Below are 23979 nucleotides of genomic sequence, written 5' to 3' on the forward strand. Positions count from 1 at the left end.
GCCGCTGACCATGAAGCGGACTGGCGTGTGTCATGTGGGCTTCCCTCCGCGGCGCCGTGAAGAGCGCGGCGTGGACGTGTGTATTCGCTTCACTGTGAGCGATGACGGGCACGGATCAGCGCGTCGTTTCTCCGTCGAGCCCCGTCAGCCGCGGTGACGCCCGGGCGCAGACCTCAGATCACTGGAAAGGTTATCCGGCTGACACACCTAATCGCCGCGCGGCAAATGGAGCGTCTGACGGGGCCCCGAGTCGCCACGCCTGGTTCAAGATGCCAATTTAACACGCCAGAAACACCCCCCCCCCCCGGTGCTCCGCGATGAATGATTAGGCTCTAGCGGGCCGTGGACTTCCTGACTTTTTTAGTGGATTACTGCGATGACAAAGATCAGACGGATGTTTTTGCAAAGGGGGAAAACAAAGTCAGACAAGTGACGCTGTTCCTCGCTCCAATTCCAAACTCTCTGCCCTCGAACCCGCGTTCTTTTCATTAGGTTCCTCCAGACCAGAGCCGTGGGAACATGTTTTGGTTCGCGGGTGCTGAGGGACAAGATTACCCTCCGATAATACGTTTCTGTGCTGATTTCCCATTTGTTAATATGGCCTGCAATGCACAAACCCTCCACCAGGGCGTGCTGCAGCTCCCTCAGCACCCAAGGTTCCTACGGCCTGGCTCCAGACAGCAAAAAGTCATCTAGAAATAAGTTACATTGTGTTGATGTGAGTAAAACTATCCTTAAAGGTATAACATGGCAAGTTAGCCATTTTGTACTCACTACTGCCACCTCAGGTCATACGTGTAACTGCAGCTTCTATATTAACACCTTTGTGAGTGACAGTGCAGGGTTTTAAAGGCAGCTGTGGTGAACATGTCTGGGCTCTTTCTACACTCTTTCTATTAGGACATTGTTGAAACATGTAGGGGAGGAAAATACTTCATTTTGATCATTTTTAGACTCCGCATAGTCCCTTTAATTTGAGTAATTAATTCCAAGAAATCTGGGTAAGCTTTTACACTTGAATTAGGAAAAAAGATCCAAACCCATTTGTTTGGAGTGCCTGGGTTTGCTGCTCTTTTGCAATTTGGATCCCATTCCCATGAGCACCTAGCCTGGCTAACCCCAGACTAAATCACTAGTGATATTTAGTCTGGGGACACCAATTCATTTTCTCGTAGGAGAGGTGTGGTTTACGATCGTCCATAGTCGTTTATTGGGCGATACGAGAAAAAAAAAAGTCTCTCATGCGTCTGCACGAGGCCACAGCCAATCGTATCATCGTATGAGATGACGTATGACGAACCCGCTGTAAACTTTCGAGATAAACTATTCAGAACAAGGTCTAAAGCTTGATAGAAAAATACCATTGTGTCTGCTGCTGTTATGTTGGATCCGTAAATTAACTTTTTTTTTTTTTATCCGTAAATAAACTACAAGCTTCCGTATATCGAACAGCGCGTCATCATCTCGCCGTCCCTCCTCGCTCTGTGATTGGTTCCCAAATCCATGCGAACATTTGGGCCATGGTCCCCAGGCTGTTGAGCAGTTCCAGATGATTCGAGCGCTCACAGCAGCAGCAGGGCGTCAGCCAGGTTAATGAGCACCTGTACAAACTTATGGAACATATTTGGACACCTGGAGCAATCGCTCATAAAGGTTCATAAAGGTTCAGTCAGTGACATCTTATTTTACCGAGTCTGAACGGGGTGTAAGCATGAAATATTGACCCTAGTTACAAACAATCATGGTGGGCCCATTAAAACAGTGACCCAGCCAGAGTCCGCTGAGATATTGAAACCACGTCAATCTCTCCTCCAGCAGCAGTGAATCTCCCGCGAGCTCAAGCCCTAAATGAAACATTATCCAACTTTTTTAGGGATAGAAAAATGAATGAGAGTTTGGACTTCTCTCAGCCGCTCTGAGCTGGCGTGTGCGCGGGGGAGATAAGATGATTTAATGGTAAAGTGCGAGGCTCTTTAAGGCACGGGAAGTCAACCGATGCACAGAACGTAATCCCCGGTGCGTCCCCGCCGGCCAATCAGCCCCCGTACCTGTCGTGGGTAGTGAAGAATTAATCTGCCATAGCAAGCAAGGGCTCCGCGCACAATGCTCGCCACCACAATGGGATTTTAAGACCGGGCACAACCGCCGAGTCGCCCACAAATTGCCGTGTTGCAATCCCATTGACTCCACAGTCGGTGCTGGTGCAGGACTTTTTTCTTCTTCTTCTATTTTCGTAACTTCTAGGAGTGAAATCCTCAGCACAGCCGTTCAGAAGCCGAACAGTGGAGGGACAGGAGGATCAGCCGGGGGAAAAGTGAGGGGGAAAGTGCTGCTTCGCGGTTTCCCGAGCGCGTGTTGCCTCCGAGCTGCTGAGCCAGCCGGTCAATCAGCCGTTTAGGCGCAGTTATGTGTACTTACGGTGCTGCCGACTTCGCCTCGTGTCAAACTATAGACTTCACTTTGTTTCTCGCCGTTGCTGCAGCAGCTTTCCAATGATTCCGTCTTTTTTTGTCGACGCCGCCGCAATCACTTGTTTTGTTATCGGCAAAGAGGCTGGAAAAACAAAGCAACATTAGAAGAAAGGCATTAATCACCGCTAGTTTCTTTTTAAAAAATAGGACGAGCGTGAGCGTCTGCAGCCTCGCGGTGTGGAGAATTATTTACCGGGGGGGGGGAGGGCAGAGGCTTTACGATCAAATCCCCATCCATCTTTAGGAGAGCACAAAGCAAACGCAATCTGGCTAAGCAAACCCATTAGGAAGTGGCGTGTTTGTCCGGTTTCGGAGACACAGCGAGAAGGGCTTACACCGGATTAAAGTGTTTACCGAAACATCCAAGGTCTTCCACGCGGACTTTGCCACAGACCCTCCTCCTCGCCCGCGGTTCTGTTGATACAGCGCAGAGCTAACAGTCGCAGAAAGCTGTTAGCGCGGAGTGGAGTGGAGGGATGCAAACGAGGCGGAGACAACGAGGGCGGCGCGAGATAAAGAAGGTCTCCGGTGAATGAAATCACTTCCCTCGGACTGCCCGGGCTAATGCCGAGGCTGACTGTCCTACAAGCAGAGCGGCAGAGGTTAAGGTTCTCTATTCTCTAAGTGGAATAATCGACTGGAGCTTCAAGGGCTTCACACGGGCGTTGCTTTGGAAACCGCCTACAACCTCAAGCAACTTAAGGCGAGACACTGCAGGTGAACAGGGGAAAAAAATAAATGTAGAGATGTCAATTTGAAAAAAAAATGTATTGCATTTTTTCCGTCATTTTATGTTTTCACATAAAAATAAGGCATTTTGAGCATTAAAATGACCAAAATTGCCTATATTTTGGGCGACAAAATCAAAATAATGAATTGATCCAGATTAAATGTTATGGTTTTATTTTATTGACATATTAGTGACTAAGATTTTGGGGATTTTGGATATTTTTTCAATAAACTAATCATCAGTGAAAAAATCTGTAAAAACTCAAATTCCGCCTGTTTTTTTGGTTTCAAAGCTGAATAAATCAGGCTAGGAATTAGATATTAAAAAATCCCTCTGGAAAAACCTTCAGAATGTTGTTGTGTCTCAGCCTGTAAAGTGTGGAGTCTGTGGGAGCTTCTATAAGGGCTCAGGCTCTGCCCGAGTGCGGCTTCTCTCATTCAGAGAAAACCAGCCCTGAAGTTTTGTAGCGAGTGCGCATGCTCGGCCCGTTCTTCCACTTTTCCGCTCCGGCGTCTCGTAGGAGGAAAAACACCATATTTGGGTGAAAGCGTCATCACGGGGCCCCTTAGCAGGACACGTGGATGTCAAATCTGTCAATATTTATGAAGGAAAACCCGCGGGAAAGACGGCCTTTCTACTTCCGGGTCGCCCCCACCTCGCAGACAAAACATCATCAAATAAACATCATCATTTTTATATCTGACATGAAAACTAAGATGTAAAGGGAGGAAAACAGATACAAATCTCCACTTCCACCACTGCGGGAAACATCAATACTTTCACCTAAAGGGTCTCGCCTTAAAACAATAAACTTTTTACAATTTGTCCCTGTTACGTGTAATAGCTTTATAATATAATATCAACATCAAACACTAGTTATTTTAGACAACGGCCCACGACCCACTAAAAATGGTCCTGTGACCCACTTTAAGGTCCAAACCAAAAAAACAAAGCCTTAATTTGTTTAAAACTGGACAGACTGAAGAAAACGGAAGTTCAGGATATAATAGAGCAGGTTCTCAACTGTTTTGGCGTCAGGACTAGGGCTGGTTCCGTTAATGTTTTTTCCGATACTTTCTCTGATACCTGTACTGAAACATTTGTCGTCTAGAACCAGAAAGCAATAATGTTTGGAAGATCTGCAAAGGTACGATATCAGGTTCATCTCCCATGTCAAGAAATGTGGGGAAAAATGTGGGAAAATTTAGAAAAAAGTATGGGAGAAATCGGGGGAATAGAGAAAATATTAGTAATAAAAATGAGGGGGAAAATTGAGAAAAAAGAGGAAAAAAATGTGTAAAAAATTGGGATAAATGGGGCACACACTGAGCAAAAAATAAAAGTAGAAAAAATACAGGGGAAATTATAAAAATGAGCGGGTGGGGGGAATTATTTATTTGAGCTGACACTTCCTTTAATCCTGTCCCTGGATCAACAGCAACAAAACTTGGATCTAAAGATTTTTTTTCAGTATCTGCTTTCGATACCGGTAGCACCTTAACCAGCCATAGTCAAGACCCACCATCACCTTAAGATGACGAGCGGCGACCCAAATGAAAATGTATTTTATCTTATATAATGAATGATTGTTGAGTAAGCTTTAGATAAGCCCAAAGAGCTGACGTCATGATGAAAACAAGCTGATAACAGTCATTTGAACAGACTCAGACGGTGTTATTGTACTTTTTCAGAACATAAGTATCAAAAGAAGTGTCTGGCGACTCACTCAGAATCGATTCTGAAAACTTAAGGGTCCCGACCTTTCATATTGAGAACCACTGGTGTCGAGTACTGGGCGAAATTATCCAGATTTTCAGCTTTTCTTTCAGCTTCTGGTGCTGAATGCTGATAGAAGCAACAAAAACCCAACAAAAAAGCAGTCAAAGAAGTAACGACAATGCAGCAACAACACAAGGAAACAGATCCCTCTAGGTGACTTTTCTAGGTCTTAGCTTTCAAATGAGGCGCTACACTGGCCTATAGGCTTAATGATGAAGCTGAACAGGAGGAAAAAGCACTTGGTTCAGGCTTAAATGTTGTACTTTTATGACACACACTCTTTATCACTAACACATTATTGCACCTCGTCAAACTTACAGTCAGAAAACCACATCCCCCCCTTTACGCCACAGCTGATAACACATTGTCCCCGGCCGAGTGACACTTTCCATATTCCTCACACATTACCCCCCCTCCTCCGACACTCACCGGCGCTTAATAAATCAGGTTTCCGTCGCCGTCCTGCACAGATAGCCCCGGCTCCGATACGCCAAGACAAATGTGCCTTTCACATCCTCTTAAGTTCAACGCCCCAAATGAATGTGTAGCCTCTGTGTGGAACTCCTCCCTCAACACCCCCCCCCCATCCCGCTCCCGCTCGCTGTCAAACGAAGGCTGTTGGTTTTTAAGCACAAAGCATCCCAAAATTAAATAAAACCGGACCATTAATTACCCCCAGTGTTCCACCCCTTGATTAATTAGCGACCGCCGCTAGCCTAAACGCCTCATAATGCGGCTTATTCATCACCTGGCGCTTCCCCCGTTAGCGCCTGATAAATGGAGTCTTCTTTTCTTTCTTTTTTTTGGGGGGGGAACTCGACGAAAGCCCACAGCCATTGGTTGCAGCGACTACTTCTTGACCTTCCACCTCTTTAACCCCCCCCCTCCCCTCCTGAACCCACTGCTTGCCCTGTAAATGTTACTGTATATTACTCTCCCTAAATGCAACTTACTTAAAACGCATGCCATTAACCCGACTTGTGTTAGCGGAACTAAAAAACCCAATTATTAAAAAAACATGTCCGGTATTTTCTTTTTCGTGAACCTTTTTTTTTTTTTCTTCTTCTTTCTTCTTGACGTACATCCAGATTGCACGCCCTGTCACGTGTTTTAATACTAACAAGAGAAAAAAAACCCAACTAATAATAAGACTATTATTAGTTAAGCATATGAGGTGGTGACACTTTGACCTCCAAACTGTCCCCCCCCCCCCCCCCCCAGTTACCCGTGTGTGCTTTCTGGTTGTTCATCTTTGAAACTGTGGAAAAATCCAAATGCCTTTCTTTCTTGCTTGCCAATCTTAATTTTCTGATTTGTTTTTTTTGTACATATATGTCCCCCCCGATGCATATATGTTCTCTCTCTGTTTGAATACTTTCTGAAAATGTAAAGAATCTTGTATAGAAATGTTTTAACGACTTTCTGTCCCTCATGATTAGACGCTTCCCTTTTTTCTCCGTGAAATTGTTCCTTCCACACATTGGGCGGCCATTTTGAATTCCCAACAAAACGACGACAAAAGCTGAAAATTTCACAGAGAAACACGCGAAGCCGCCTCCAATCCCAAAAACGTATAGACCCCACTGTTACTGATCTTGTTTCTTCGCTAATCTTGATTCTGTCCCGTTTAAAGCTTCTCGCCAAATTCGATTCTTATTCTCCAGTCGCACTTTTACCGACTTTGTGCATGGCAAAAAGAAGTTGCAGCTTAGGGTTTGTAAGACTGTCATTGTTGAGAGTGCTGTTCTCTTTTGTAGATGGGCATGTTTATGCTCATTGTTTGTATATTCCCATCCCTTCCTTACAGCCAAAAGCTCTAATGCCGCCCGACCGCTCCGTGCCGCCTTTACATGGACATGGCAACTGATGTACACTGTCACCCCCATTTACGCCATTACCCTCCTCCTAGTATGTTCATAGGCCCCGCCCCCTCCCCCCTCCCTCTCGATCACACGTCCGTTTCCTTCCCCCCACCCCCCCTCCGCCTTTACTAGAAAAATGTACAGTCATATCATTTTGGAAATATATCGAGAAAAAAAAAAAGAGAAGTCATCGAGATACTTAACGGAGAGACTTATCTATCAAAGTATAGCATTTTTTTATATAAAGAAAAAAGAAAATCCCGAACAAGAATGGTGAAGATTATTTTTCATGTCATGATGTGTGGATGTATGTGTCGTCGCTCCCATCCTGTCTGAAAATACACAGCTATATAGTACTTAATCAGAAGTTGTTGAAGAAGAAATATAAAAAAAAGAAAAAGAGCAAAGGATCTTAACATGTCCGAAGGCATTCTTACACAACTTTCTTTTGTAAATTTTTTTGTTTTCTTCCTGCCAAAATCATGCGGGCAATTTGTTGATGTAAGTTGAACAGAACTGACTGGTATGCTTTCCTTTCCTTTCTGAAAACCTCTTTTCCGTAGGCTTTTATCATTTTCCAAGCTCAGTTGTTTATTTCTTTTCTTTATGTTTGTTGTTTTTTTGTTTTTTTTATACTAATACCTCTTTCTGGGTAGCTCTCTCTATGTGGCTTTACTTTGTGAATGTTTTTTTTGACGATGTTTGCTCTAACTCTGAACTCGTGCAATGCCTTTACTTATTACGCCTTGGTTTGACTTTTTCATTTCACGTTTGTTTGTTTGTTTGTTTATTTTTTCTTTGATTGATTTCCCTTATTGTTCCGAAAGGTTTGCATCTCTTTTATAGTGCCCCGTGTGTGCCTTTGCAATGTTCTAACGAGCCACTTTGGCAAGAGGATGAGCAGCTTCAAGAGACATCTGAATGTTTCCCACGCTTTGATCAACGGGATCATCTTTAATGATCTTTAATGAGCCCAAAAGTCTCCAGGTTTTGAAGCGCGTAGCTGTAAAAACAAACAATATTAATAGTGATGCAAACATTCAGGTGTGCTTGAACTGCTGGGCGACTTTGTGCCATTGTGGTCACTGTAGGGGTCAAAAGGCAAGAGGCCAGGACAAATAGGGGAGCCACTTAGGAACTTAAGAGTAAACAGATGTTAGATGTTATACAGTACGTGTTAAAGTGAACATCTCATGCATATGTCTCTTAAAGGAACAGGCCAGCGTTTTTCCACACTGAGATATGTTCTTACCTGAGCTGTGACGAGTTCTTTAGGACCTGTCTGATCTTCCGTCACGTAAACACAGCGCAGACGGCGTTAGCATTTAGCCTCTCCCTCTCTCCTCTATAGCTCCAAAACAGGTCAAGATAGAAGCTACCAAGCTCTTCCACGTTTTCCCTATTTAAATATGGTTACGTGAAGTGTTCCACTACAAAGTATAATTACACACAATTAAACAATGTGGATTTTCTAAGCGGATAAAAGGGGGGACTATATTGTAAGGCGTAATAATACCAGGAGTAATTTGAAATCCGCGCAGTAATCTTCACTTTACTGTCAAAGCTAAGGTAAGAACATATCTCAGTATGGAAAAACGGTGGCCTATTCCTTTAAAAACAGACTTATTTTGGGCGCTATGATATTTTACGTTTTATCATTTGAAAATATGTCTCTGTAAGAATTAAATAGTAATAATGAAATGCAGGTGAAAGAGCTGGGGTTCTCCTGCCGGCAGCTGTAGGAATCATTTTCTTAAAAAATAGCTAAGTTTGGACGTACGGCGCGGTTAGCAGCCCCAGCAGTGCGTGATAAACACACTCAAAATCGATCATGTGGGATTATGGGCTTTAGAAATGTGGAGGACGGTTTGTGCGTTTGTAACAGAACGAGGCGCTGACGCCGTAGAAGATGAAACAGCTCAATTTAAAGGAACAGGCCACCGTTTTTCCACACTGAGATATGTTCTTACCTGAGCTTAGACGAGTTGATACGTACCTGTCTGGTCTCTGTGCCCGTGGAAGAGCTTCCCCCCCGTTTGAAGCTATAGGAATAAGCTGGGAGAGGCTAAATGCTAACGACATCTTTGCTCACCAGACAAGTACACATCAACTCGTCTGTAAAAACGGTGGCCTGTTCCTTTAACAGCTTTATCCCAGGATTACTCAAAACTGAATGTTGTGAAATACTACTCCAGGTATGTCGTTAAAACATGGTTAAAACCTCAAGAAAGTTTGCATGATATTTCCTCTTTAAAATAACATGTGAATAATTGACGCTACTTTTTTGGGAGGGAGTCCTAGAAAATACTATTGTCACCTCAGTAATATAGTTTTAAAAAGGACCCATCATGCAAAGTCCACCCTTTTTAACTGTAAAGGCAGCACTAAGTAACGTGTTTACCTTAATAAACCCTCCCCGTAGTCCCTGTGGGGGTGATACAAGTGTTTATGGGATGATTGGAGGGTCTTTCATCGCCCCCTGGTGTCTCTGGACAGAAAACCATGTTTGCAACTTGGCTGCCACCGGACCAGAGAAAGCAATACACACTAATGGAATCACGAAGAAGAAGCTAACAGGCTAACGGGCAAAGCTAACTGCGGGCTAACGTCACTTTAAACAGTATTTACAGCAAAGTTTGAGTGAAAAAAAATATTTCCGTTGTATAATTGGATGCACAGTAACTCTCTGTCCCTTCACCTTTCCTGTCAGCGAAGTATTTACTCTCCAAGACAATTAATACGTTAAAAAATCGTAACTTGCTACGACACCTGCAGTTGCGCTTATGGCCTCTAGGGGGAAGAGTTACTTAGTACTGCTTTAAAATGTTCCATGTGATGTTAGAAATATACCTTGAGTAGCATTTTGCTTCTGTCACGCAATATAGAAGAAATGACCATAGTTTTCCTACTACACTACACTTCTACTACACGTCACGTCATAGATAGAATCCGTGTTTTTAAAGCCGTCATATGAACCGTTTAGCACATTTTAGCGCAGGTTTATAAGCCAGAATTGTGCATGATATGTCCACTTTAGGGATAAACCGTTTGCCCTACAGGAGCATCATCATCACAGTTAGATTTGAGCATCTCTCAGCATTGGTATGGCTTATGTCACCATGCGAGGTAGTTGTTATTCAAGCTAAAAATAAATCCGAAATATTCCGCTAAATAATGAATGTAGCCACGCAGAGACCTCTAACGCCACCTCAATGTGAGCCCGTCTTTCCAAACTTTTAAACAGGCTCGTGTAAATGAATCCGAACACTTTCCATTCTCAAAGTTTTTCTGTTTTTTCTCGAGCGGGCGCTGGTTGTCGGAGTTCGCCCGGTCGTGTAGGTCAGGCGGGTGAAACGCCGCTTCACTGAGCAGCTACTCCGAGCGCTTTTTCACTTAACTGGCTCTCGGGCCCACCAGGCTCGCATATGAATTGCAAACAAATGCTAAATCCCGGCGCAGGCTTTTAAAATTCACCGAGCTTTCCGATTTCGGGAAAAAAGGATTTACTCAGACAAATTAAACAAAGCTGAACTCGCCGTTTAGATGGGAAAATACGCCGTAGGATCAGATATAGATTCATCCTTGATTAACTTTGCTGGTGATAGTGGAGAGTTAGGTTTACCGCGGCTCTCCCTTGTGCGCCCCTCAAAGCCTTTTGATGCAATGTTTACTTTCTTCTGGCTGTTGTTTTCTTTCAGTTGGGTCTTGTTTGAGTTTGATTGTTTTTTGCACTGGTACAGTACTTTCTGTTTCTTCTTTTATGGTTTCTCCTCAGTTCTTTCTGTTGGGCTTTGCTTTTTTCTGTTGTTTTGTTTTTTTTGGATAATGATTCTCTCGCTGTGTGACTCGGCTCCGCTCGCCGCTTCCTGACTTTTCTCTCTCTCTGCTTTGCTTCCAGGAGGGGAGCTAGTGATCCCCGTGCTAGTCGAGGACCCCATAGACATCCCTTCTGTATCCACCCGCTCTCCCTTCATCCCCCTCCCCCCGACCCTCCGCCCCGTCCTCACCATTATTGAGACCACCAAAGAGTCCTTGGCCATGGCCACTGAGGCGGGGGTACCTTGCTTGTCGGACCGAGGCGGCGATGATTGTGATGATGGTGATGGGGATATTGATGGTGATGATGGCATGGTGATTTCGGGGTTTGGCTCTGGCGAGGCTTTCGACTCTAGCCTGCCCCCGACTGACGATGAAGATTTTTACACCACCTTCTCCCTGGTAACAGATAAGATCTTGACAACATCGGCCTATGAAGGCGGCTACAAAGCTATCGCGCCCAAGTGGGAGTCCAAGGACTTGAGGCCTAGCAAAGCCTCTGAGGCAGGTAGGACTACATCCACCTCCCCTGTCCTCGGCCCCCGCGGCACCCCGGCGGTGGCCGTCCCGTCGGACACGCCCCCAAAGCTGCCTGCGGGGAAAATGAACAACCGCGAGGTCAAACCGCCGCAGCCGGACATAGTTCTGCTGCCCCTGCCCACGTCCTTGGATGCGGACGGCACGAAGCCGCGGGGGCCCTTCATCACGTCGCCCATGCTGCGCACGGTGCCCGCGGCCCTGCCCACTGTGCCGGGGATAGTGCGGCGGGTTCCCCCGGGGGCCTCCGAGGTGATCCGGGAGTCCAGCAGCACCACGGGCATGGTGGTGGGCATAGTTTCCGCCGCCGCCCTCTGCATCCTCATCTTACTTTACGCCATGTACAAGTACAGGAACAGGGACGAGGGTTCCTACCAGGTGGACGAGACCCGCAACTACATCAGCAACTCGGCGCAGACCAACGGCGCTGTGGTGAAGGAGAAAGCACCCAGCGGCGGCGCCAAAGCCAGCGGCAGCAGCAAGAGACCGAAAGACAAGGACAAGGAGTATTATGTATAGAAAATCATTTCCAACACGCGATAAACTGGAGATATATAGACTTTCTAGACAGTACCATATTGGCAACTGTGATTAAAAAAGAGAGAAATCTCCTGAACTGAACTGATGTTTCCAAAACGAACCGCGGCGTTCCCGGAAGCACGTTAACCATTACGGACCAGTGACACAGTGCTAATTCAGCGGGACTCGAACGGAACTTTTTAAGGAGTCCCCAGCGGAGACATTTAGTAGTGTGAATAAAACATCTTTGTTGACGTCCACGCAGACCCTTGACGTGACTGTATTACGAAGCGTGGGATCCCCTCGCAGATCTGTCCATCGTTAACCCTGTAAAATAGGAATCACTGTCATTTCGGGGCCATTTCGAGCTTGCATGTGAGGTGTATGTGACGTGGTGCTGGCATCTGTGTAAGTGAGGGACCTTCAGAAACTATGATTGTACGGGGAACGGTTGGAAGTCACACGACGAGTCCGGTTTGATTTCATGTAGCTCCCACGGAAAACAATGGAAGAAATGTTGTGTGTGTGTTTTTTTTTTTTACGTTGAAACTGGGATTTATTTATTTTTCGCTTCAGTTGACAGCTACTTTTGGGTTACAAAGATGGCCATATATGTTTAACCGCTCCGTAATGTTTCCCCATGTGTAATTCTCCCTCTTTGACGCACAGAGGCTATGTTCACATGTACACAGCTGCTTTTCTGTTCCATAACTCGCTCTCTTTGCGTTTAATTCCCTTTGTTAGATTCAGGTTCACAAAAATTCCCAAAGTGCAATATTCTAAAAACGATGGCAAAGTATATATTTAGTCTAATCCATGTAATACAAATCTGTTCAAAATATAACATATATATTCAAGCGCGATGCATTGTTTTCAGCAGCTGTGCTACATGTGAACGTAGCATCAGACCGCTAGCATAAGGGACCCCAAAAACGGCAACGTGATGTAATGGTAAGTGGAACTCACTAAATGTTCGGCATTTCGTCCAGAGGGAGGACTAAAGCTACTGTATGTTCAAATCAAACACGCGTCACGCAGTGTTAATGTTGACAACATATTTTAATTTAGTTTTAATCTTAGTCTTTTGGTGAAAATGTAATTTGATTTTAGTCTAGTTTTAGTCGACTAAAATTGCAAGTAAATTTAGTCGACTAATATTAAGACTAATTGAGTGGACTTATATTGATAATATTGATTCTAATCATGTTTAATGTTGTTCCTCTGCTTCATGTTTCTGCTCCACATGAACAAAGCTCAGAGCTGATCCTTTAAACATGATCTGAGGCTCTTTCAGACGCTCAATACAAGTTTGGATGATTTTAGTCTCTCCTTTTCATTTTTATTTAGTCTGATTTTAGTCGACTCAAACATCTGGACATTTTAGTCACAGTTTTAGTCTCATGAGGAACTTTTAATTTAGTTTTAGTCACATTTTAGTCACAAAAATAACACTTTGACTAAACAAGACTAAATATTTTAGTCGACGAAATTATCACTGGCGTCGTGTGCAGGTGATTCTGTGTGTTGTCAATCTGAAGCCGCGAGAAAGTCATAACAGCACGATGGATTAAAGGCGACGGAACGATCCGATCAGGAGGAGACGCCAGGCATTCCGATCAGAGGAATAATGCGCTTCTATAAACGTATGAACACAAAAGACACAGTTAGTAAGAACACAGTGGTTTGTTTTAAACAGGTTTTCATCATGGGTCTGTGTAGGGAGGGCGTCTCCGAGTCTCCGGGAGAGGCTGAAGGTTTGAAAGCTGGCCCAGGTTTGCGTTCAGTGTCGGAGGAAGGAAGCAAAACTATTCTACCGTCACCGAAGCACAAGCAAACAATCAGGTTTTCTCAGAATCAACCGTTTAAAGCGACGCCATGTGCATTAGTCACCATAGCAACTGCATACCAAATAAAAGTCACATCCTGTTCCTAATCCTCACGCTCACCTTCTGTTTCTTTGGATTTCTTGACACGGATTTTAAATATTTCTGTCATGAACTGGACAATCTGAAGGCTGTGTGTAATAACTGCAATAGCCAAACTCCTGACCATAACCTTCACCAGTTTATTCTCCAGCATCATGTCCACAAATATCACAAAGTGCAAAAACCCCCATCCCCCCATTTGGACGAAATGCCGAGTATTCAGTGAGTCTTAATGGTTGGCGTGAGTGATCCAGGCCATGTGCATTGTTTAGGATGTTCCTTTCTCCTGTTTTTATTTTATTCTGTGAAGAAGGAAAAAAAAAAGAAGCATTTTTCACGTTGATTCCGGTTGACTTTAGGAAACGACCGTGTCAAAAGCAGCGATCACGTTCACATCTACTGTATTTGTTTTTTTTCTTTGCCGGTCAATATTGTGCGTGAAACTCGATTTCCGTCTGGTTTTGGAGATGCAGATTTGATTTCACTGCTGTAGCGACATTTCAAAACTGTAATTTCTCTTCATTTGCCGCAGACGCCTGGAGACAGAGTACTTTTGTTTATGAGGGCTGTCAAATTCGACGTCTGGTTTCTCGATGAGACTCATGAATATTTGACCGAGGAAAGCCGTCTTTACAAACACCTCCCTCAGACCCTGTGTTAGGGACTTACTTGCAAATTGTTTTCATGTTATTTATTTTTTTAATGGAAATTCTAAAAAAAAGAAAACTAACGAGAAGAGAATAAAGACTGATTCCGATGGATGTGGAGACCTGTTGCTAGCACCTTAATGACTTTGAATACGTGGAAACTGTGGCGTCGGTGTCTGTCTTTTTCACATGTTTCTTTGTCGTGTTTCGGTTCGATCTTATTTTTCATTTTTACATCTTCTTCTTGACGGTACGTTGTTTATTTTTTTTTGTATTTATCATTTATAAATGTTAGTCCTATGTTGTCATTCATTTCCACGCAGCTCAGTCGGTGTGAAACGTTCTGTTTTTTTTTTTGTGTTACGACCAGTTATTATTGATTATTGTCTCATGCTCCTCTGACTCCGAACAATTCCCAAAAATAAAACTGTTGTTCCAAAAAAAACACAATCTGTGGACGTTCGCACAGGCATCTATGGTTATTATGAACTTAAAGAAGAACTCAGTAACTTGTTTACCTTAAAAGTAGTTCCTCTGGGGGTGATACAAGTGTTAAAGGGATGATCGGGGGGTCTTTCATCTCCCCCTGGTGTCTCTGGCCAGAAAACCACATGTGCAGCTTTCCCTGCTCCGACCCAGAGGCCCCAATACACACTAATGGAATCACGAAGAAGAGGCTAACAGGCTAACGGGCAAAGCTAACTGTGGCCTAGCACTTAAACAGTATTTACAGCCGAGTTTGAGTGAAAAAAAAGATCTCCATTGTGTAACTGGATGAACAATATCCCTCTGTCCCTTTGTCTTTTCTATCAGTATTTACTCTCACGGACATGAGCGTTATTACATAATACAAGTACGGTGTTAGTACAAAAAGGTCGTGTAGTTGTGTATATTACTAGATTTCACTCTAATTGTAGCCTGGCCTTTCCAACTCTGTTCTTTACAAAGAACTTGGGACCTTGATTGACAGAGAGTTACCCATCGTCTGTCCAAGTGTCCATGTAAAAACAAAACAAAAAAACATGGAGGCTTTTGAGAGTGTGAAAACATCAATCAATCAAATGTTATTTATAGAGCCCTTTAGAACACTCAAGGCGACCAAATAAAACCACATAAAATCCATTAAAAACATTCATACAACCAAACAATAAAACAGATAAAATGTACTAAAGTGTGGCCGTGCTGCTTAGTGTTAAAGCCCGTCTGAATAAATGCGTCTTGAGCCTGGATTTAAAAAGGCCAAAGTCAGTGATGGTTTATATCGGGGGGGGGGGGGGGGGGTTATTCCAGAGTCTGGGTCCAGCTGCTGAACAGGACCGATCGCCCCAGTGCTTAGACCTGGTCCTGGGCACTTCCAACGACCTCAAGGATCTGCCCGAGTCACGAACAGTTAAAAGTTCAGACAAGTACAAAGGGCCGAGACCATTGAGGGCTTTCAAAACAAAAAGAAGGATTTTAAAATCAACTCTGAAAGAAACTGGAAGCCGATGCAACGAAAAAAGGACTGGGCTCCAGAACATGGTTGAAAGAGTGAGATCAAGACTCACTGAAGCAACAGCAAAGCACAGGCGCGTTGAGTTGCCTTTTGTACGAAATGCGCAGTTTAAATAAAGTTGTCTTGACACCAAAAAGCTGTTGATCAGACGGGGTTGAAACGAGATGAACAGCTGGGATTGGACAGTCCTGAACCTAATGGTTGAAATGATTTACGTCCTGTGAGGAGTGTCCCGTGACCTGCTGTCAAATACTCAGAGATAATGGCTGAGATTTAGACTTAGACACTGAAGGTCGAAGGTCACACACTAATATTCCCTCGGAGCGCCTTTCGCTTTAAACACAGCACACATTCACTGTGGTGTTGCTTCAATAAGCTCCTGCCATATCAAAACATCCAGATCTTTTACCACAATCTTGTATTTACGATGGGAGAGTATGACCTTCTCCGGCACATCCCAAAGATTCTCAGTGGGGTTCAGGTCTGGGCTCTGTGACGGCCATGTCCACGTGTGAGAATGCTGCCTCCTGCTCCTGGACCTGGACTCTTTCACTATGTCCATGTCAGCTTTATCTGTACAGCACGTTTACAACAACACTCGGTGCCCAAAGTGCTTCACATACAAGTACACAATATAAAACTACAGTACAAAACAACAAGAGAAGCACACACAGTTATAATACAGCTCAGCGTGAATCGAACGCCAACGCAAACAGATGTGCTTTAAGGGCCGTCTTAAAGGTTTCTATGGTCGGAGCAGCTCTGACGTTTAGGGGGAGACTGTTCCAGAGTTTAGGGGGAGACTGTTCCAGAGTTTAGGGGGAGGCTGTTCCAGAGTTTAGGGGCAGACTGTTCCAGAGTTTAGGGGGAGACTGTTCCAGAGTTTGGGGGAGGCTGTTCCAGAGTTTAGGGGGAGACTGTTCCAGAGTTTAGGGGGAGGCTGTTCCAGAGTTTAGGGGCAGACTGTTCCAGAGTTTAGGGGGAGACTGTTCCAGAGTTTGGGGGAGGCTGTTCCAGAGTTTAGGGGGAGACTGTTCCAGAGTTTGGGGGAGGCTGTTCCAGAGTTTAGGGGGAGACTGTTCCAGAGTTTGGGAGCTCGATCTCCTCGCGTCTTTAAACGGGATCTGGGCACGTTCAGAGACGGCTGGTTCTCAGACTTACTGATCTGACTGATCAGAGAGATACTCAGGAGCAGATCCATGAAGACATTAAAACACAAGCATCGAGATCTTAAAGTCACTTCTACAGCTGACGGGCAGCCAATGGGAGGCCAGTGTGAGCCTGATGAATCCATCGTCATCTTGGAATATGCCAGGAAGAAGAAATCCATTGATGGAATAACCTGGTCTTTCAGGATGTTCAGATGATGTCATTATTTGGGCACATAGTGTTGCTGAACCCCTGATCAAAACACTGTGTGATGTTTATACTTTCACTTCCTTTTTTTGACAGAGGAAGTGACATAGATGAAGGCAAACAATTTTAAACTGCTGCCATGCCAACCACGTTAAGCCAATGGGAAATGAGCTCACTTAGCTTTTCTGCCCAACATTTCTTCATTAAAATCGCTGCTTCACTCAAATAAAATAAGTAATATTTTCAAAGCATTGAAACCTGTCATACTTTAAATCAAGGTGACGACGTTTCCTTTGGTCAGGCCTTGACACCCTCAGCCTCCAGATGTGTTTGTGATGCGGATATGAGGATGTGAGGATGTAGCGTTGATATATTACACCTCAAATGTCATCCCTTTAAGACCTCTTTGAAAGGCAATGGTCAGCGTAAAGTTACAGCTAATATCTGTGAATCCTCAGAAGCGTCGGAACAAAGACACGCTCCTCCTCAGTGCGCCTCATCCTGACAGAAGACGACGACCATTCACCGTGTTCCATCGAGCGTGCTGCTCCTCTGCTATTCAAATGAAGGGCACCTCCGCTCAGCACCGTCATTCACCTATAGATGGTTATGCAGATTCACACACCGCTCACGAGAAGCGCTACAGAAAGGCGAGAGCCGGGAAGCCCCCTCTCTGACGGGAATGGGTTTGTGCGCGAGCATATGCTGAGGTTATGAGCTGCTCGGCGGCGGCGGCGCCTGCTCGCTCCGCCGCGCGCTTTAACGCTGGCCATATTTCGTGCAAATGGGCCTTCGAGGAACTGGTCATTAACTCGCAACGGCCCATTGATGTGGGATATCAGAGCGTTGCCCCGCGAGTATATCCAACGCACACACTGACGCCTGCCGGATTAACTCATTCATTCAGCCGCGGGGCGACGGGGGGACGGCGATGGGCCCGCGGGGAAACGGGGGGACGGGCTGTCTTTTGCAATTTCCTACGGTTTCTATTTAAAGAGACGGTGTGTGTTTTGCTAAAGGTCAACAGACTCGACACAATGAAAAGTTCTGCTCAGATTATAGAGTCTAATCTGTTGTCCAGCAGCACATCTCGAAATATGTTCTCACGGCCGGGACGCAGCGTTAATCAGGTGCATTCAGGAGCAAATCCTACACAAAGATACAGAACCACATTGTGTTAAAAGTAGGGAACACAAAATCAATCAATAAACTCTAAATAATCAGTTAAGTCCTACCTTAACAGAGTGCTTTTCTTAAAGAGGGGGTGTTCTGCTTTTTTCAGTCCCATAGCACCAGTCTATATCTCACTACAATGATGACAAACCTTCAGTAAATTAGAATAACTGCCTTGTATAAAATGTCTCTCTCAAAATGGCTGTAGTGAATGTCTTGAAATAGGCCTCTGTCTCTTTAAGAACCTCTGAGCCTTTAGACACGCCCCCTCCACACGCTGTCTGTGGCATCAGTGGGGAGGGGGTTCTGCTGAGGAGCAGTGGTTGGTTACTCGGCTGGTGACCAAAGCTCGGAGGCGTCTCCAGGAGGTGGGGGCGTTCCTAGGAGGACTCAGGCAAACCTATCCCTAAAATGGCCGCCATCAGAGTTTTTACAGATTACTCAGAAATACGTGAATGTGCCAAGGCGACACTTCAGCCATGTTTTTAATGAGGGAGTGACAGAATAACAGGATGGAAAGCTTGAAAAAGGCCATTTTGCAGAATACCCGCCCTTTAAGTTTGACTTTACCCAAATCTCAGAGCTTCCTACAGCCTTACACAGGCCAGTGCAAAGACCTACAAAAAAGATTTCTCCTTGTTGTGTTTACTTGCATTTTTGCTGCGCTGTCACTTATTTAGCCACATTTCTTTTTTTGAACTTTATCGCTTTAACTTTGAACACAGGAACATTGGCAATTTACATGATAACAAACAGAATAGAATGCAGTACTCAAAATCAAAATAATAACAATAACGCAGACATATAGAAAAGAGGTACATAAAGTAGTAGTAATGGGAAATAGTAATAAATGGTACAGTTCAACTTGGGTTAAACAAAAAAACAGAAACAAACAAACAATACATACATACACACATATACATAACATACATCACCAAGAGAAGAGTTTTGCCACACGTGACCATCTTCTTAAAGAAATGTCAATTTTAAGTTGTAATCGAGCCGTTAATCCTTCCATCAAATAAATATGCTGTAGTTTTTGTGTCCATGGTGTAACACTGGGTGAAGCCAGTTCAAGGGGATCATTTTTCTCCATCAACAAAACATGTAGAATGTAGCACTGATGGTCATTAGGTATGTTACTGGGAGACACATCCATAATGAGGGGATCCAAGGGGATCTGTTCGTAAGTTAGCCACGTTTTTTGTTGTTTTTTTGTGAATTTTTTTGTCACTTTTCTATAAAACTTTTGTCGCTTTCTATACATTTTTAGCTTTTTTTGTGCCTTTTTATGTTTTTATGTTTTTTTGTTAAAAAAAAAAACACTTTTTAATAACTTTTTTGTTGCTTTTTTGTATTTTTTTGTCGGTTTTCTATACATTTTTTGTCTTTTTTTTTTAACGTTTTTTTTTTAGATTTGTACACTTTTTGTTGCTTTTCTGTACATTTTTTGACACTTTTTTGTAAATTTTCTGTAATTTTTAAAATAAATTTCTTGTCGGTTTTCTTTACATTTTTTGTCGCTTTTTTGTTGCATTTTTCCAACTTTTTTCAATTTTTTGTTGCGTTTTCATCGCTCTTTTTTGAACCTCTTTTCAAACGCTTTCAGATTTAATCCTAAAGCTTCTTGAAAAAGCATCAAAACAGCAACAAACATGAGACAAAGAAGGAGGACGAAAAACGCAACAAACGAGCAACAAGAAAGTGACAAAAAAGTGACAAAGAGGCGATGAAGAGAAACATCAATAAAGTGACAAAAACGCCTGTTGGCTGCAAGAAGCTTTTAGATGAACTGGGTAGAGCCGATCAGAGAATGTTCCCCTCACAGTAAATATCTCACAGCTTTACCCTAAACTATACAAATGCCCTGGATAAATAAAGCATCAGTTTTTCGCCTTTCTGTCTCTTTCTCTTTTCCATCCACCGCCATTTGCTCACACAGTTATTGGCTGGCAAAGTTTATTGATTGAATTTCATGTGTAACAACTCCTTTTCCTTTTAGTCAAATTAGCACGAGTCGATTACATCAATCCCGCTGATGTGGGCCGGATAATTCATATCGTAATTGACAGAAAAAACAATTTACGTCTGCTAATGGCTTTTCCAAATGGGCCGGCGTTTTACTGCATTAGACGAGTTCAGACGCAGCTCCCTGACCCGGAAAAAAAAAAAAAACTCAACTACTGAACTGGGTAATTCTACACACACGGACTTAGGTTTCAGACTTACAGGTGAGTGTTGATTCAGTGGATGATTGTATTGTTATGGTCAGTTAAATCACCAAAGTGACGGCTACAAACTTTTACTTCCATGATTACAGATAATACAGTATCATCGACTGGACGAGTTTAAGGAGGAAAACTACATAAACACATAAGTTAGCGAGTCAGTTTACTACAGAATTGTACTGAAGTAGAGGTTTTTCAGGATCTTGAGTTGTCATTTTGGTGAGAACTAATTACTTTGGTAACACTGTATAATAATGACATCTTATTTAGCCTTAAAGGGATGTTTCAGGATTTTTGACATAGTTTCCCGGTTATACAAAGTGTTGTTGATTTCTGGAGATTTTTACATATATTTTTTATTTCATGCAGTCCTTATATTTGAAGAGTTTAGTGATGCTAGGCTAACGCTAGGCTAGTGCATGTCTATGGTAACTAGTAGCCTGCTTTACCAAGCACAGTGCGCCTGAGTCACATCACTTAACCACAGATATACTGATATAAATGTCTCTGTCGACTGAATAATTCTTAAAATATAACCTTTTTGCATATTTGAGCAGCATTAGCTTCCTGGTTACGCAGCGGCGGAGTGATCTGCTCGGTTACCGCATAACCGGAGGTTTTTAATGCAGGCAACTTACCATAGACATGCGCTAGCCTAGCACAGGGGTCACCAACCTTATTTCAGCTGAGGGCGACTTTAAGAGCATTAAGTTGTTCGAGGGCTACCAGTTAAAAACAATTCCTAAAGACTTAAACGTACACTGTTCACTTATAGGATATTGACCCCATATTATTAAAATAGCTTTATTTTAAACTCATACTGAGTCACAAGAACCGAAATAACTGTAATTTTAAGAATTAGATTCAAGAAAATGAAGTGTTTTACACAGAAAAAGTTCCAAGGGCTACTGGACATGCCCCAAAGGGCCCCTGGGTGCCCGCGGGCACCACGTTGGTGACCCCTGGCCTAGCACTAGCACTAGCACCACTAAACTCTTCAAATACAAGGACTGCATGAATTAAAATTATAATCTCCAGAAATCAACAACACTCTGGATAACTAGGAAATGAGGCCCTAAAATCCTGAAACATCCCTTTAATAAATGATGAATTAACACTAAATTCATCATGAAACTCATTAGTTAAGCGTGACCAACACTTATCTACTACAGTCAATGCCTGTCTCATAAACAATAGTTCACATACTTCTCTTATTCATTGTTAATAAGTGATGTTCTGTTGCCTCAGGGCCTGGACACCCGGCATCATCAATGGAAAAATACATTCACAAGTTTATTTTGCAGAAAAAACTGAGACATTCACAACAGTCTGGAATAAGTAAGTGAACCCTGGCTTTTCTGTAGCTGCAGATCAGACGCTCTCAACGATCAGGATGAATCTTGGACCAGCCAGATTCAGGGGGTGCACTTACTTACTCCGCCCTGTCCTGTGTCCTCAGACCAATTTAGGCAGAAATGTGAGAAATTCCAAATCGTGCACTCACTTTTTCCTCCCACTGTAAACTGTATCTTATCTAGAGGAGGGACTGCAGTGACTCCTATTTCTTCTCTACAAGATAATAGTCAACAACAGCATTTGGACTATTTTGGCTTTTCCACCAAGGTGCTGGCTCAGAGCTGGTTCTGGTCCCGGGTTGGTTCCAGACTGACTTGGTTTCCCACCAAAATGAGAGCTGTGCCTATTGTCATAGCAACGCTTTGGGAAGTCAACATCAAACATGGATAGTAACATCTCACTACAGCCACTTCTGGTTATAAAATACAGAAAAATAAGTTTATGTTTCAGTCACAGCAGCCGTTAACATTGTGATTTCTTCTTTCTAACTCTTGTTTAAAGCAAAACAACAGTTTCCTCCACAGAGACTGTTTTGGCTTCTCCAGGAAGTTCTGAGCACAAACTCACTGATATTGATTGTTTGTTGGAGGAGAGAGCCACGCCCCCAGCTGCTGACATCACTGCACTGGAAAAAATGCCGTCTTATCTTAGAAAAATAGCTTGATTTCTACTTGAAATAAGACTTTTGATGCTGATTCTGACTTGGTTTCGACTCGTCTTGAACAAAGATTGCCAATGGAACAAGCATTAATTTGCTCAAAATAAGACAAATTAACTTGAACGCTTAAAATAAGACAAAAAAAACCCTGAAATGAGACAAAATGGTCAAAGACAAGAAAAATCTGTCTAGTTCCATTGGCAATCTTGTTTCAAGACGAGTCAAAACCGTATCAAAAGCAGCATTAAAAGTCTTATTTCAAGCACTTTTAAGTCATTTTTGTCTCAGATAAGATTTCATTTTTTCCAGTGTGGTGCTCGTTTCTTGGTCCAGCTTTTAACTGGTTCCCAGATTTTGGAACCAAGAGCCAGCGCTTTTTCAGTGGAAAACGAAAGAACCGGTTCTGAAACTGGAACTGGCCCAGAACCAGCACCGGCACCAGCACCAGCCTGGTGGAAAAGGGCACTTTGTGGAACTATTTCAGATTGAAAAAAAGGGGGGAACTCAGCGTGATTTTGATAGGAAAAGCTATATTTTGTAGTAAAATGTGTGGGTATATTGTCTTTTTACTTATAAATAGTGCTTTTAAATGATTTTGTTCTAAATAAACTGCATTACCCGTATGGTAGGGGGTACAGGGACAATCACTGAAAGGTTCAAAGGGTCCACAAGATATAACAAAACATTGGGAACCACCGGCCTCTAACACAGAGAAAGGCTGGAAGCAAAAAGTCAAAAGAGTAAAGGGTGCGATTTGAAAAAAAATGGGTCAAATCCAGGCTCTCCCAAAAACCCGTTGTTGCTTGTATGTTTTTTTTGTCCAGGGCTGGGACGACGCTTCCTTTAATCGGAACTTCTGACTCAAACTCCCTTCCTTACTTCACAACTCTCCACTTTTCAGTAGTAGTATCTTGTCGTCGTGGTTGGGGATCACGAGAACATTGTTTCACTAAAGCAAACTCATCTAATTAGTTACCAGCTAAAAGAACAGCTACACCTCGTCACTAATTTCCTCGTCACTAATTTCCAGTCGTGTTCACTCAGGTGGACACTTCCTCCTCCTCTTCCTCTTCTTCCCATCACTCCCTCAGCCCTAATTAACTGCCAAGATATGAGCGCGCTAATCTGACTTCTAAATCTGCAGTTCTACGACAAAAGCTGTAAGACGGACGCTGCATGATAAACACTGCTGGCCCTCGCCCGCAGACGGACACACTGCCCCCTGCAGGCTGGTCTCGGCTAAAACTATGTCTGATAGAACTCCGTAATGATCATGATCCGCTGCAGATGGGTTGATGCCAGAGGAAGAACTGTATTTCTGACCACTTTTCGGGGTTGTGCTACCTGCAGTTTGCTCTTTTCACCTTTGCCTGGAGAAAACTGCACAAGACAAGGCAGAGAGTAACAAGAAGAGGAGGCAGCAAAGG

General features: G+C 43.5%; 1 protein-coding gene across 2 annotated transcripts in view; it reads left to right on the top strand.

Moving 5' to 3' along the window:
- Positions 1–12376, top strand: part of nrxn3b (neurexin 3b) — a 498054-nt gene extending 485678 nt beyond the window's left edge. For both annotated transcript variants that reach the window (XM_079571780.1, XM_079571779.1), the window contains one exon: positions 10741–12376. In XM_079571780.1, the coding sequence (XP_079427906.1) occupies positions 10741–11714 (974 nt within the window). In that variant the 3' untranslated portion in view covers positions 11715–12376. The remainder of the gene's footprint in view (positions 1–10740) is intronic.
- The last annotated feature ends 11603 nt before the right edge of the window (positions 12377–23979 follow it).

Source organism: Gobius niger, assembly GCF_951799975.1.
Source record: "Gobius niger genome assembly, chromosome: 15".
In the NCBI taxonomy this organism is placed as follows: Eukaryota; Metazoa; Chordata; class Actinopteri; order Gobiiformes; family Gobiidae; genus Gobius; species Gobius niger.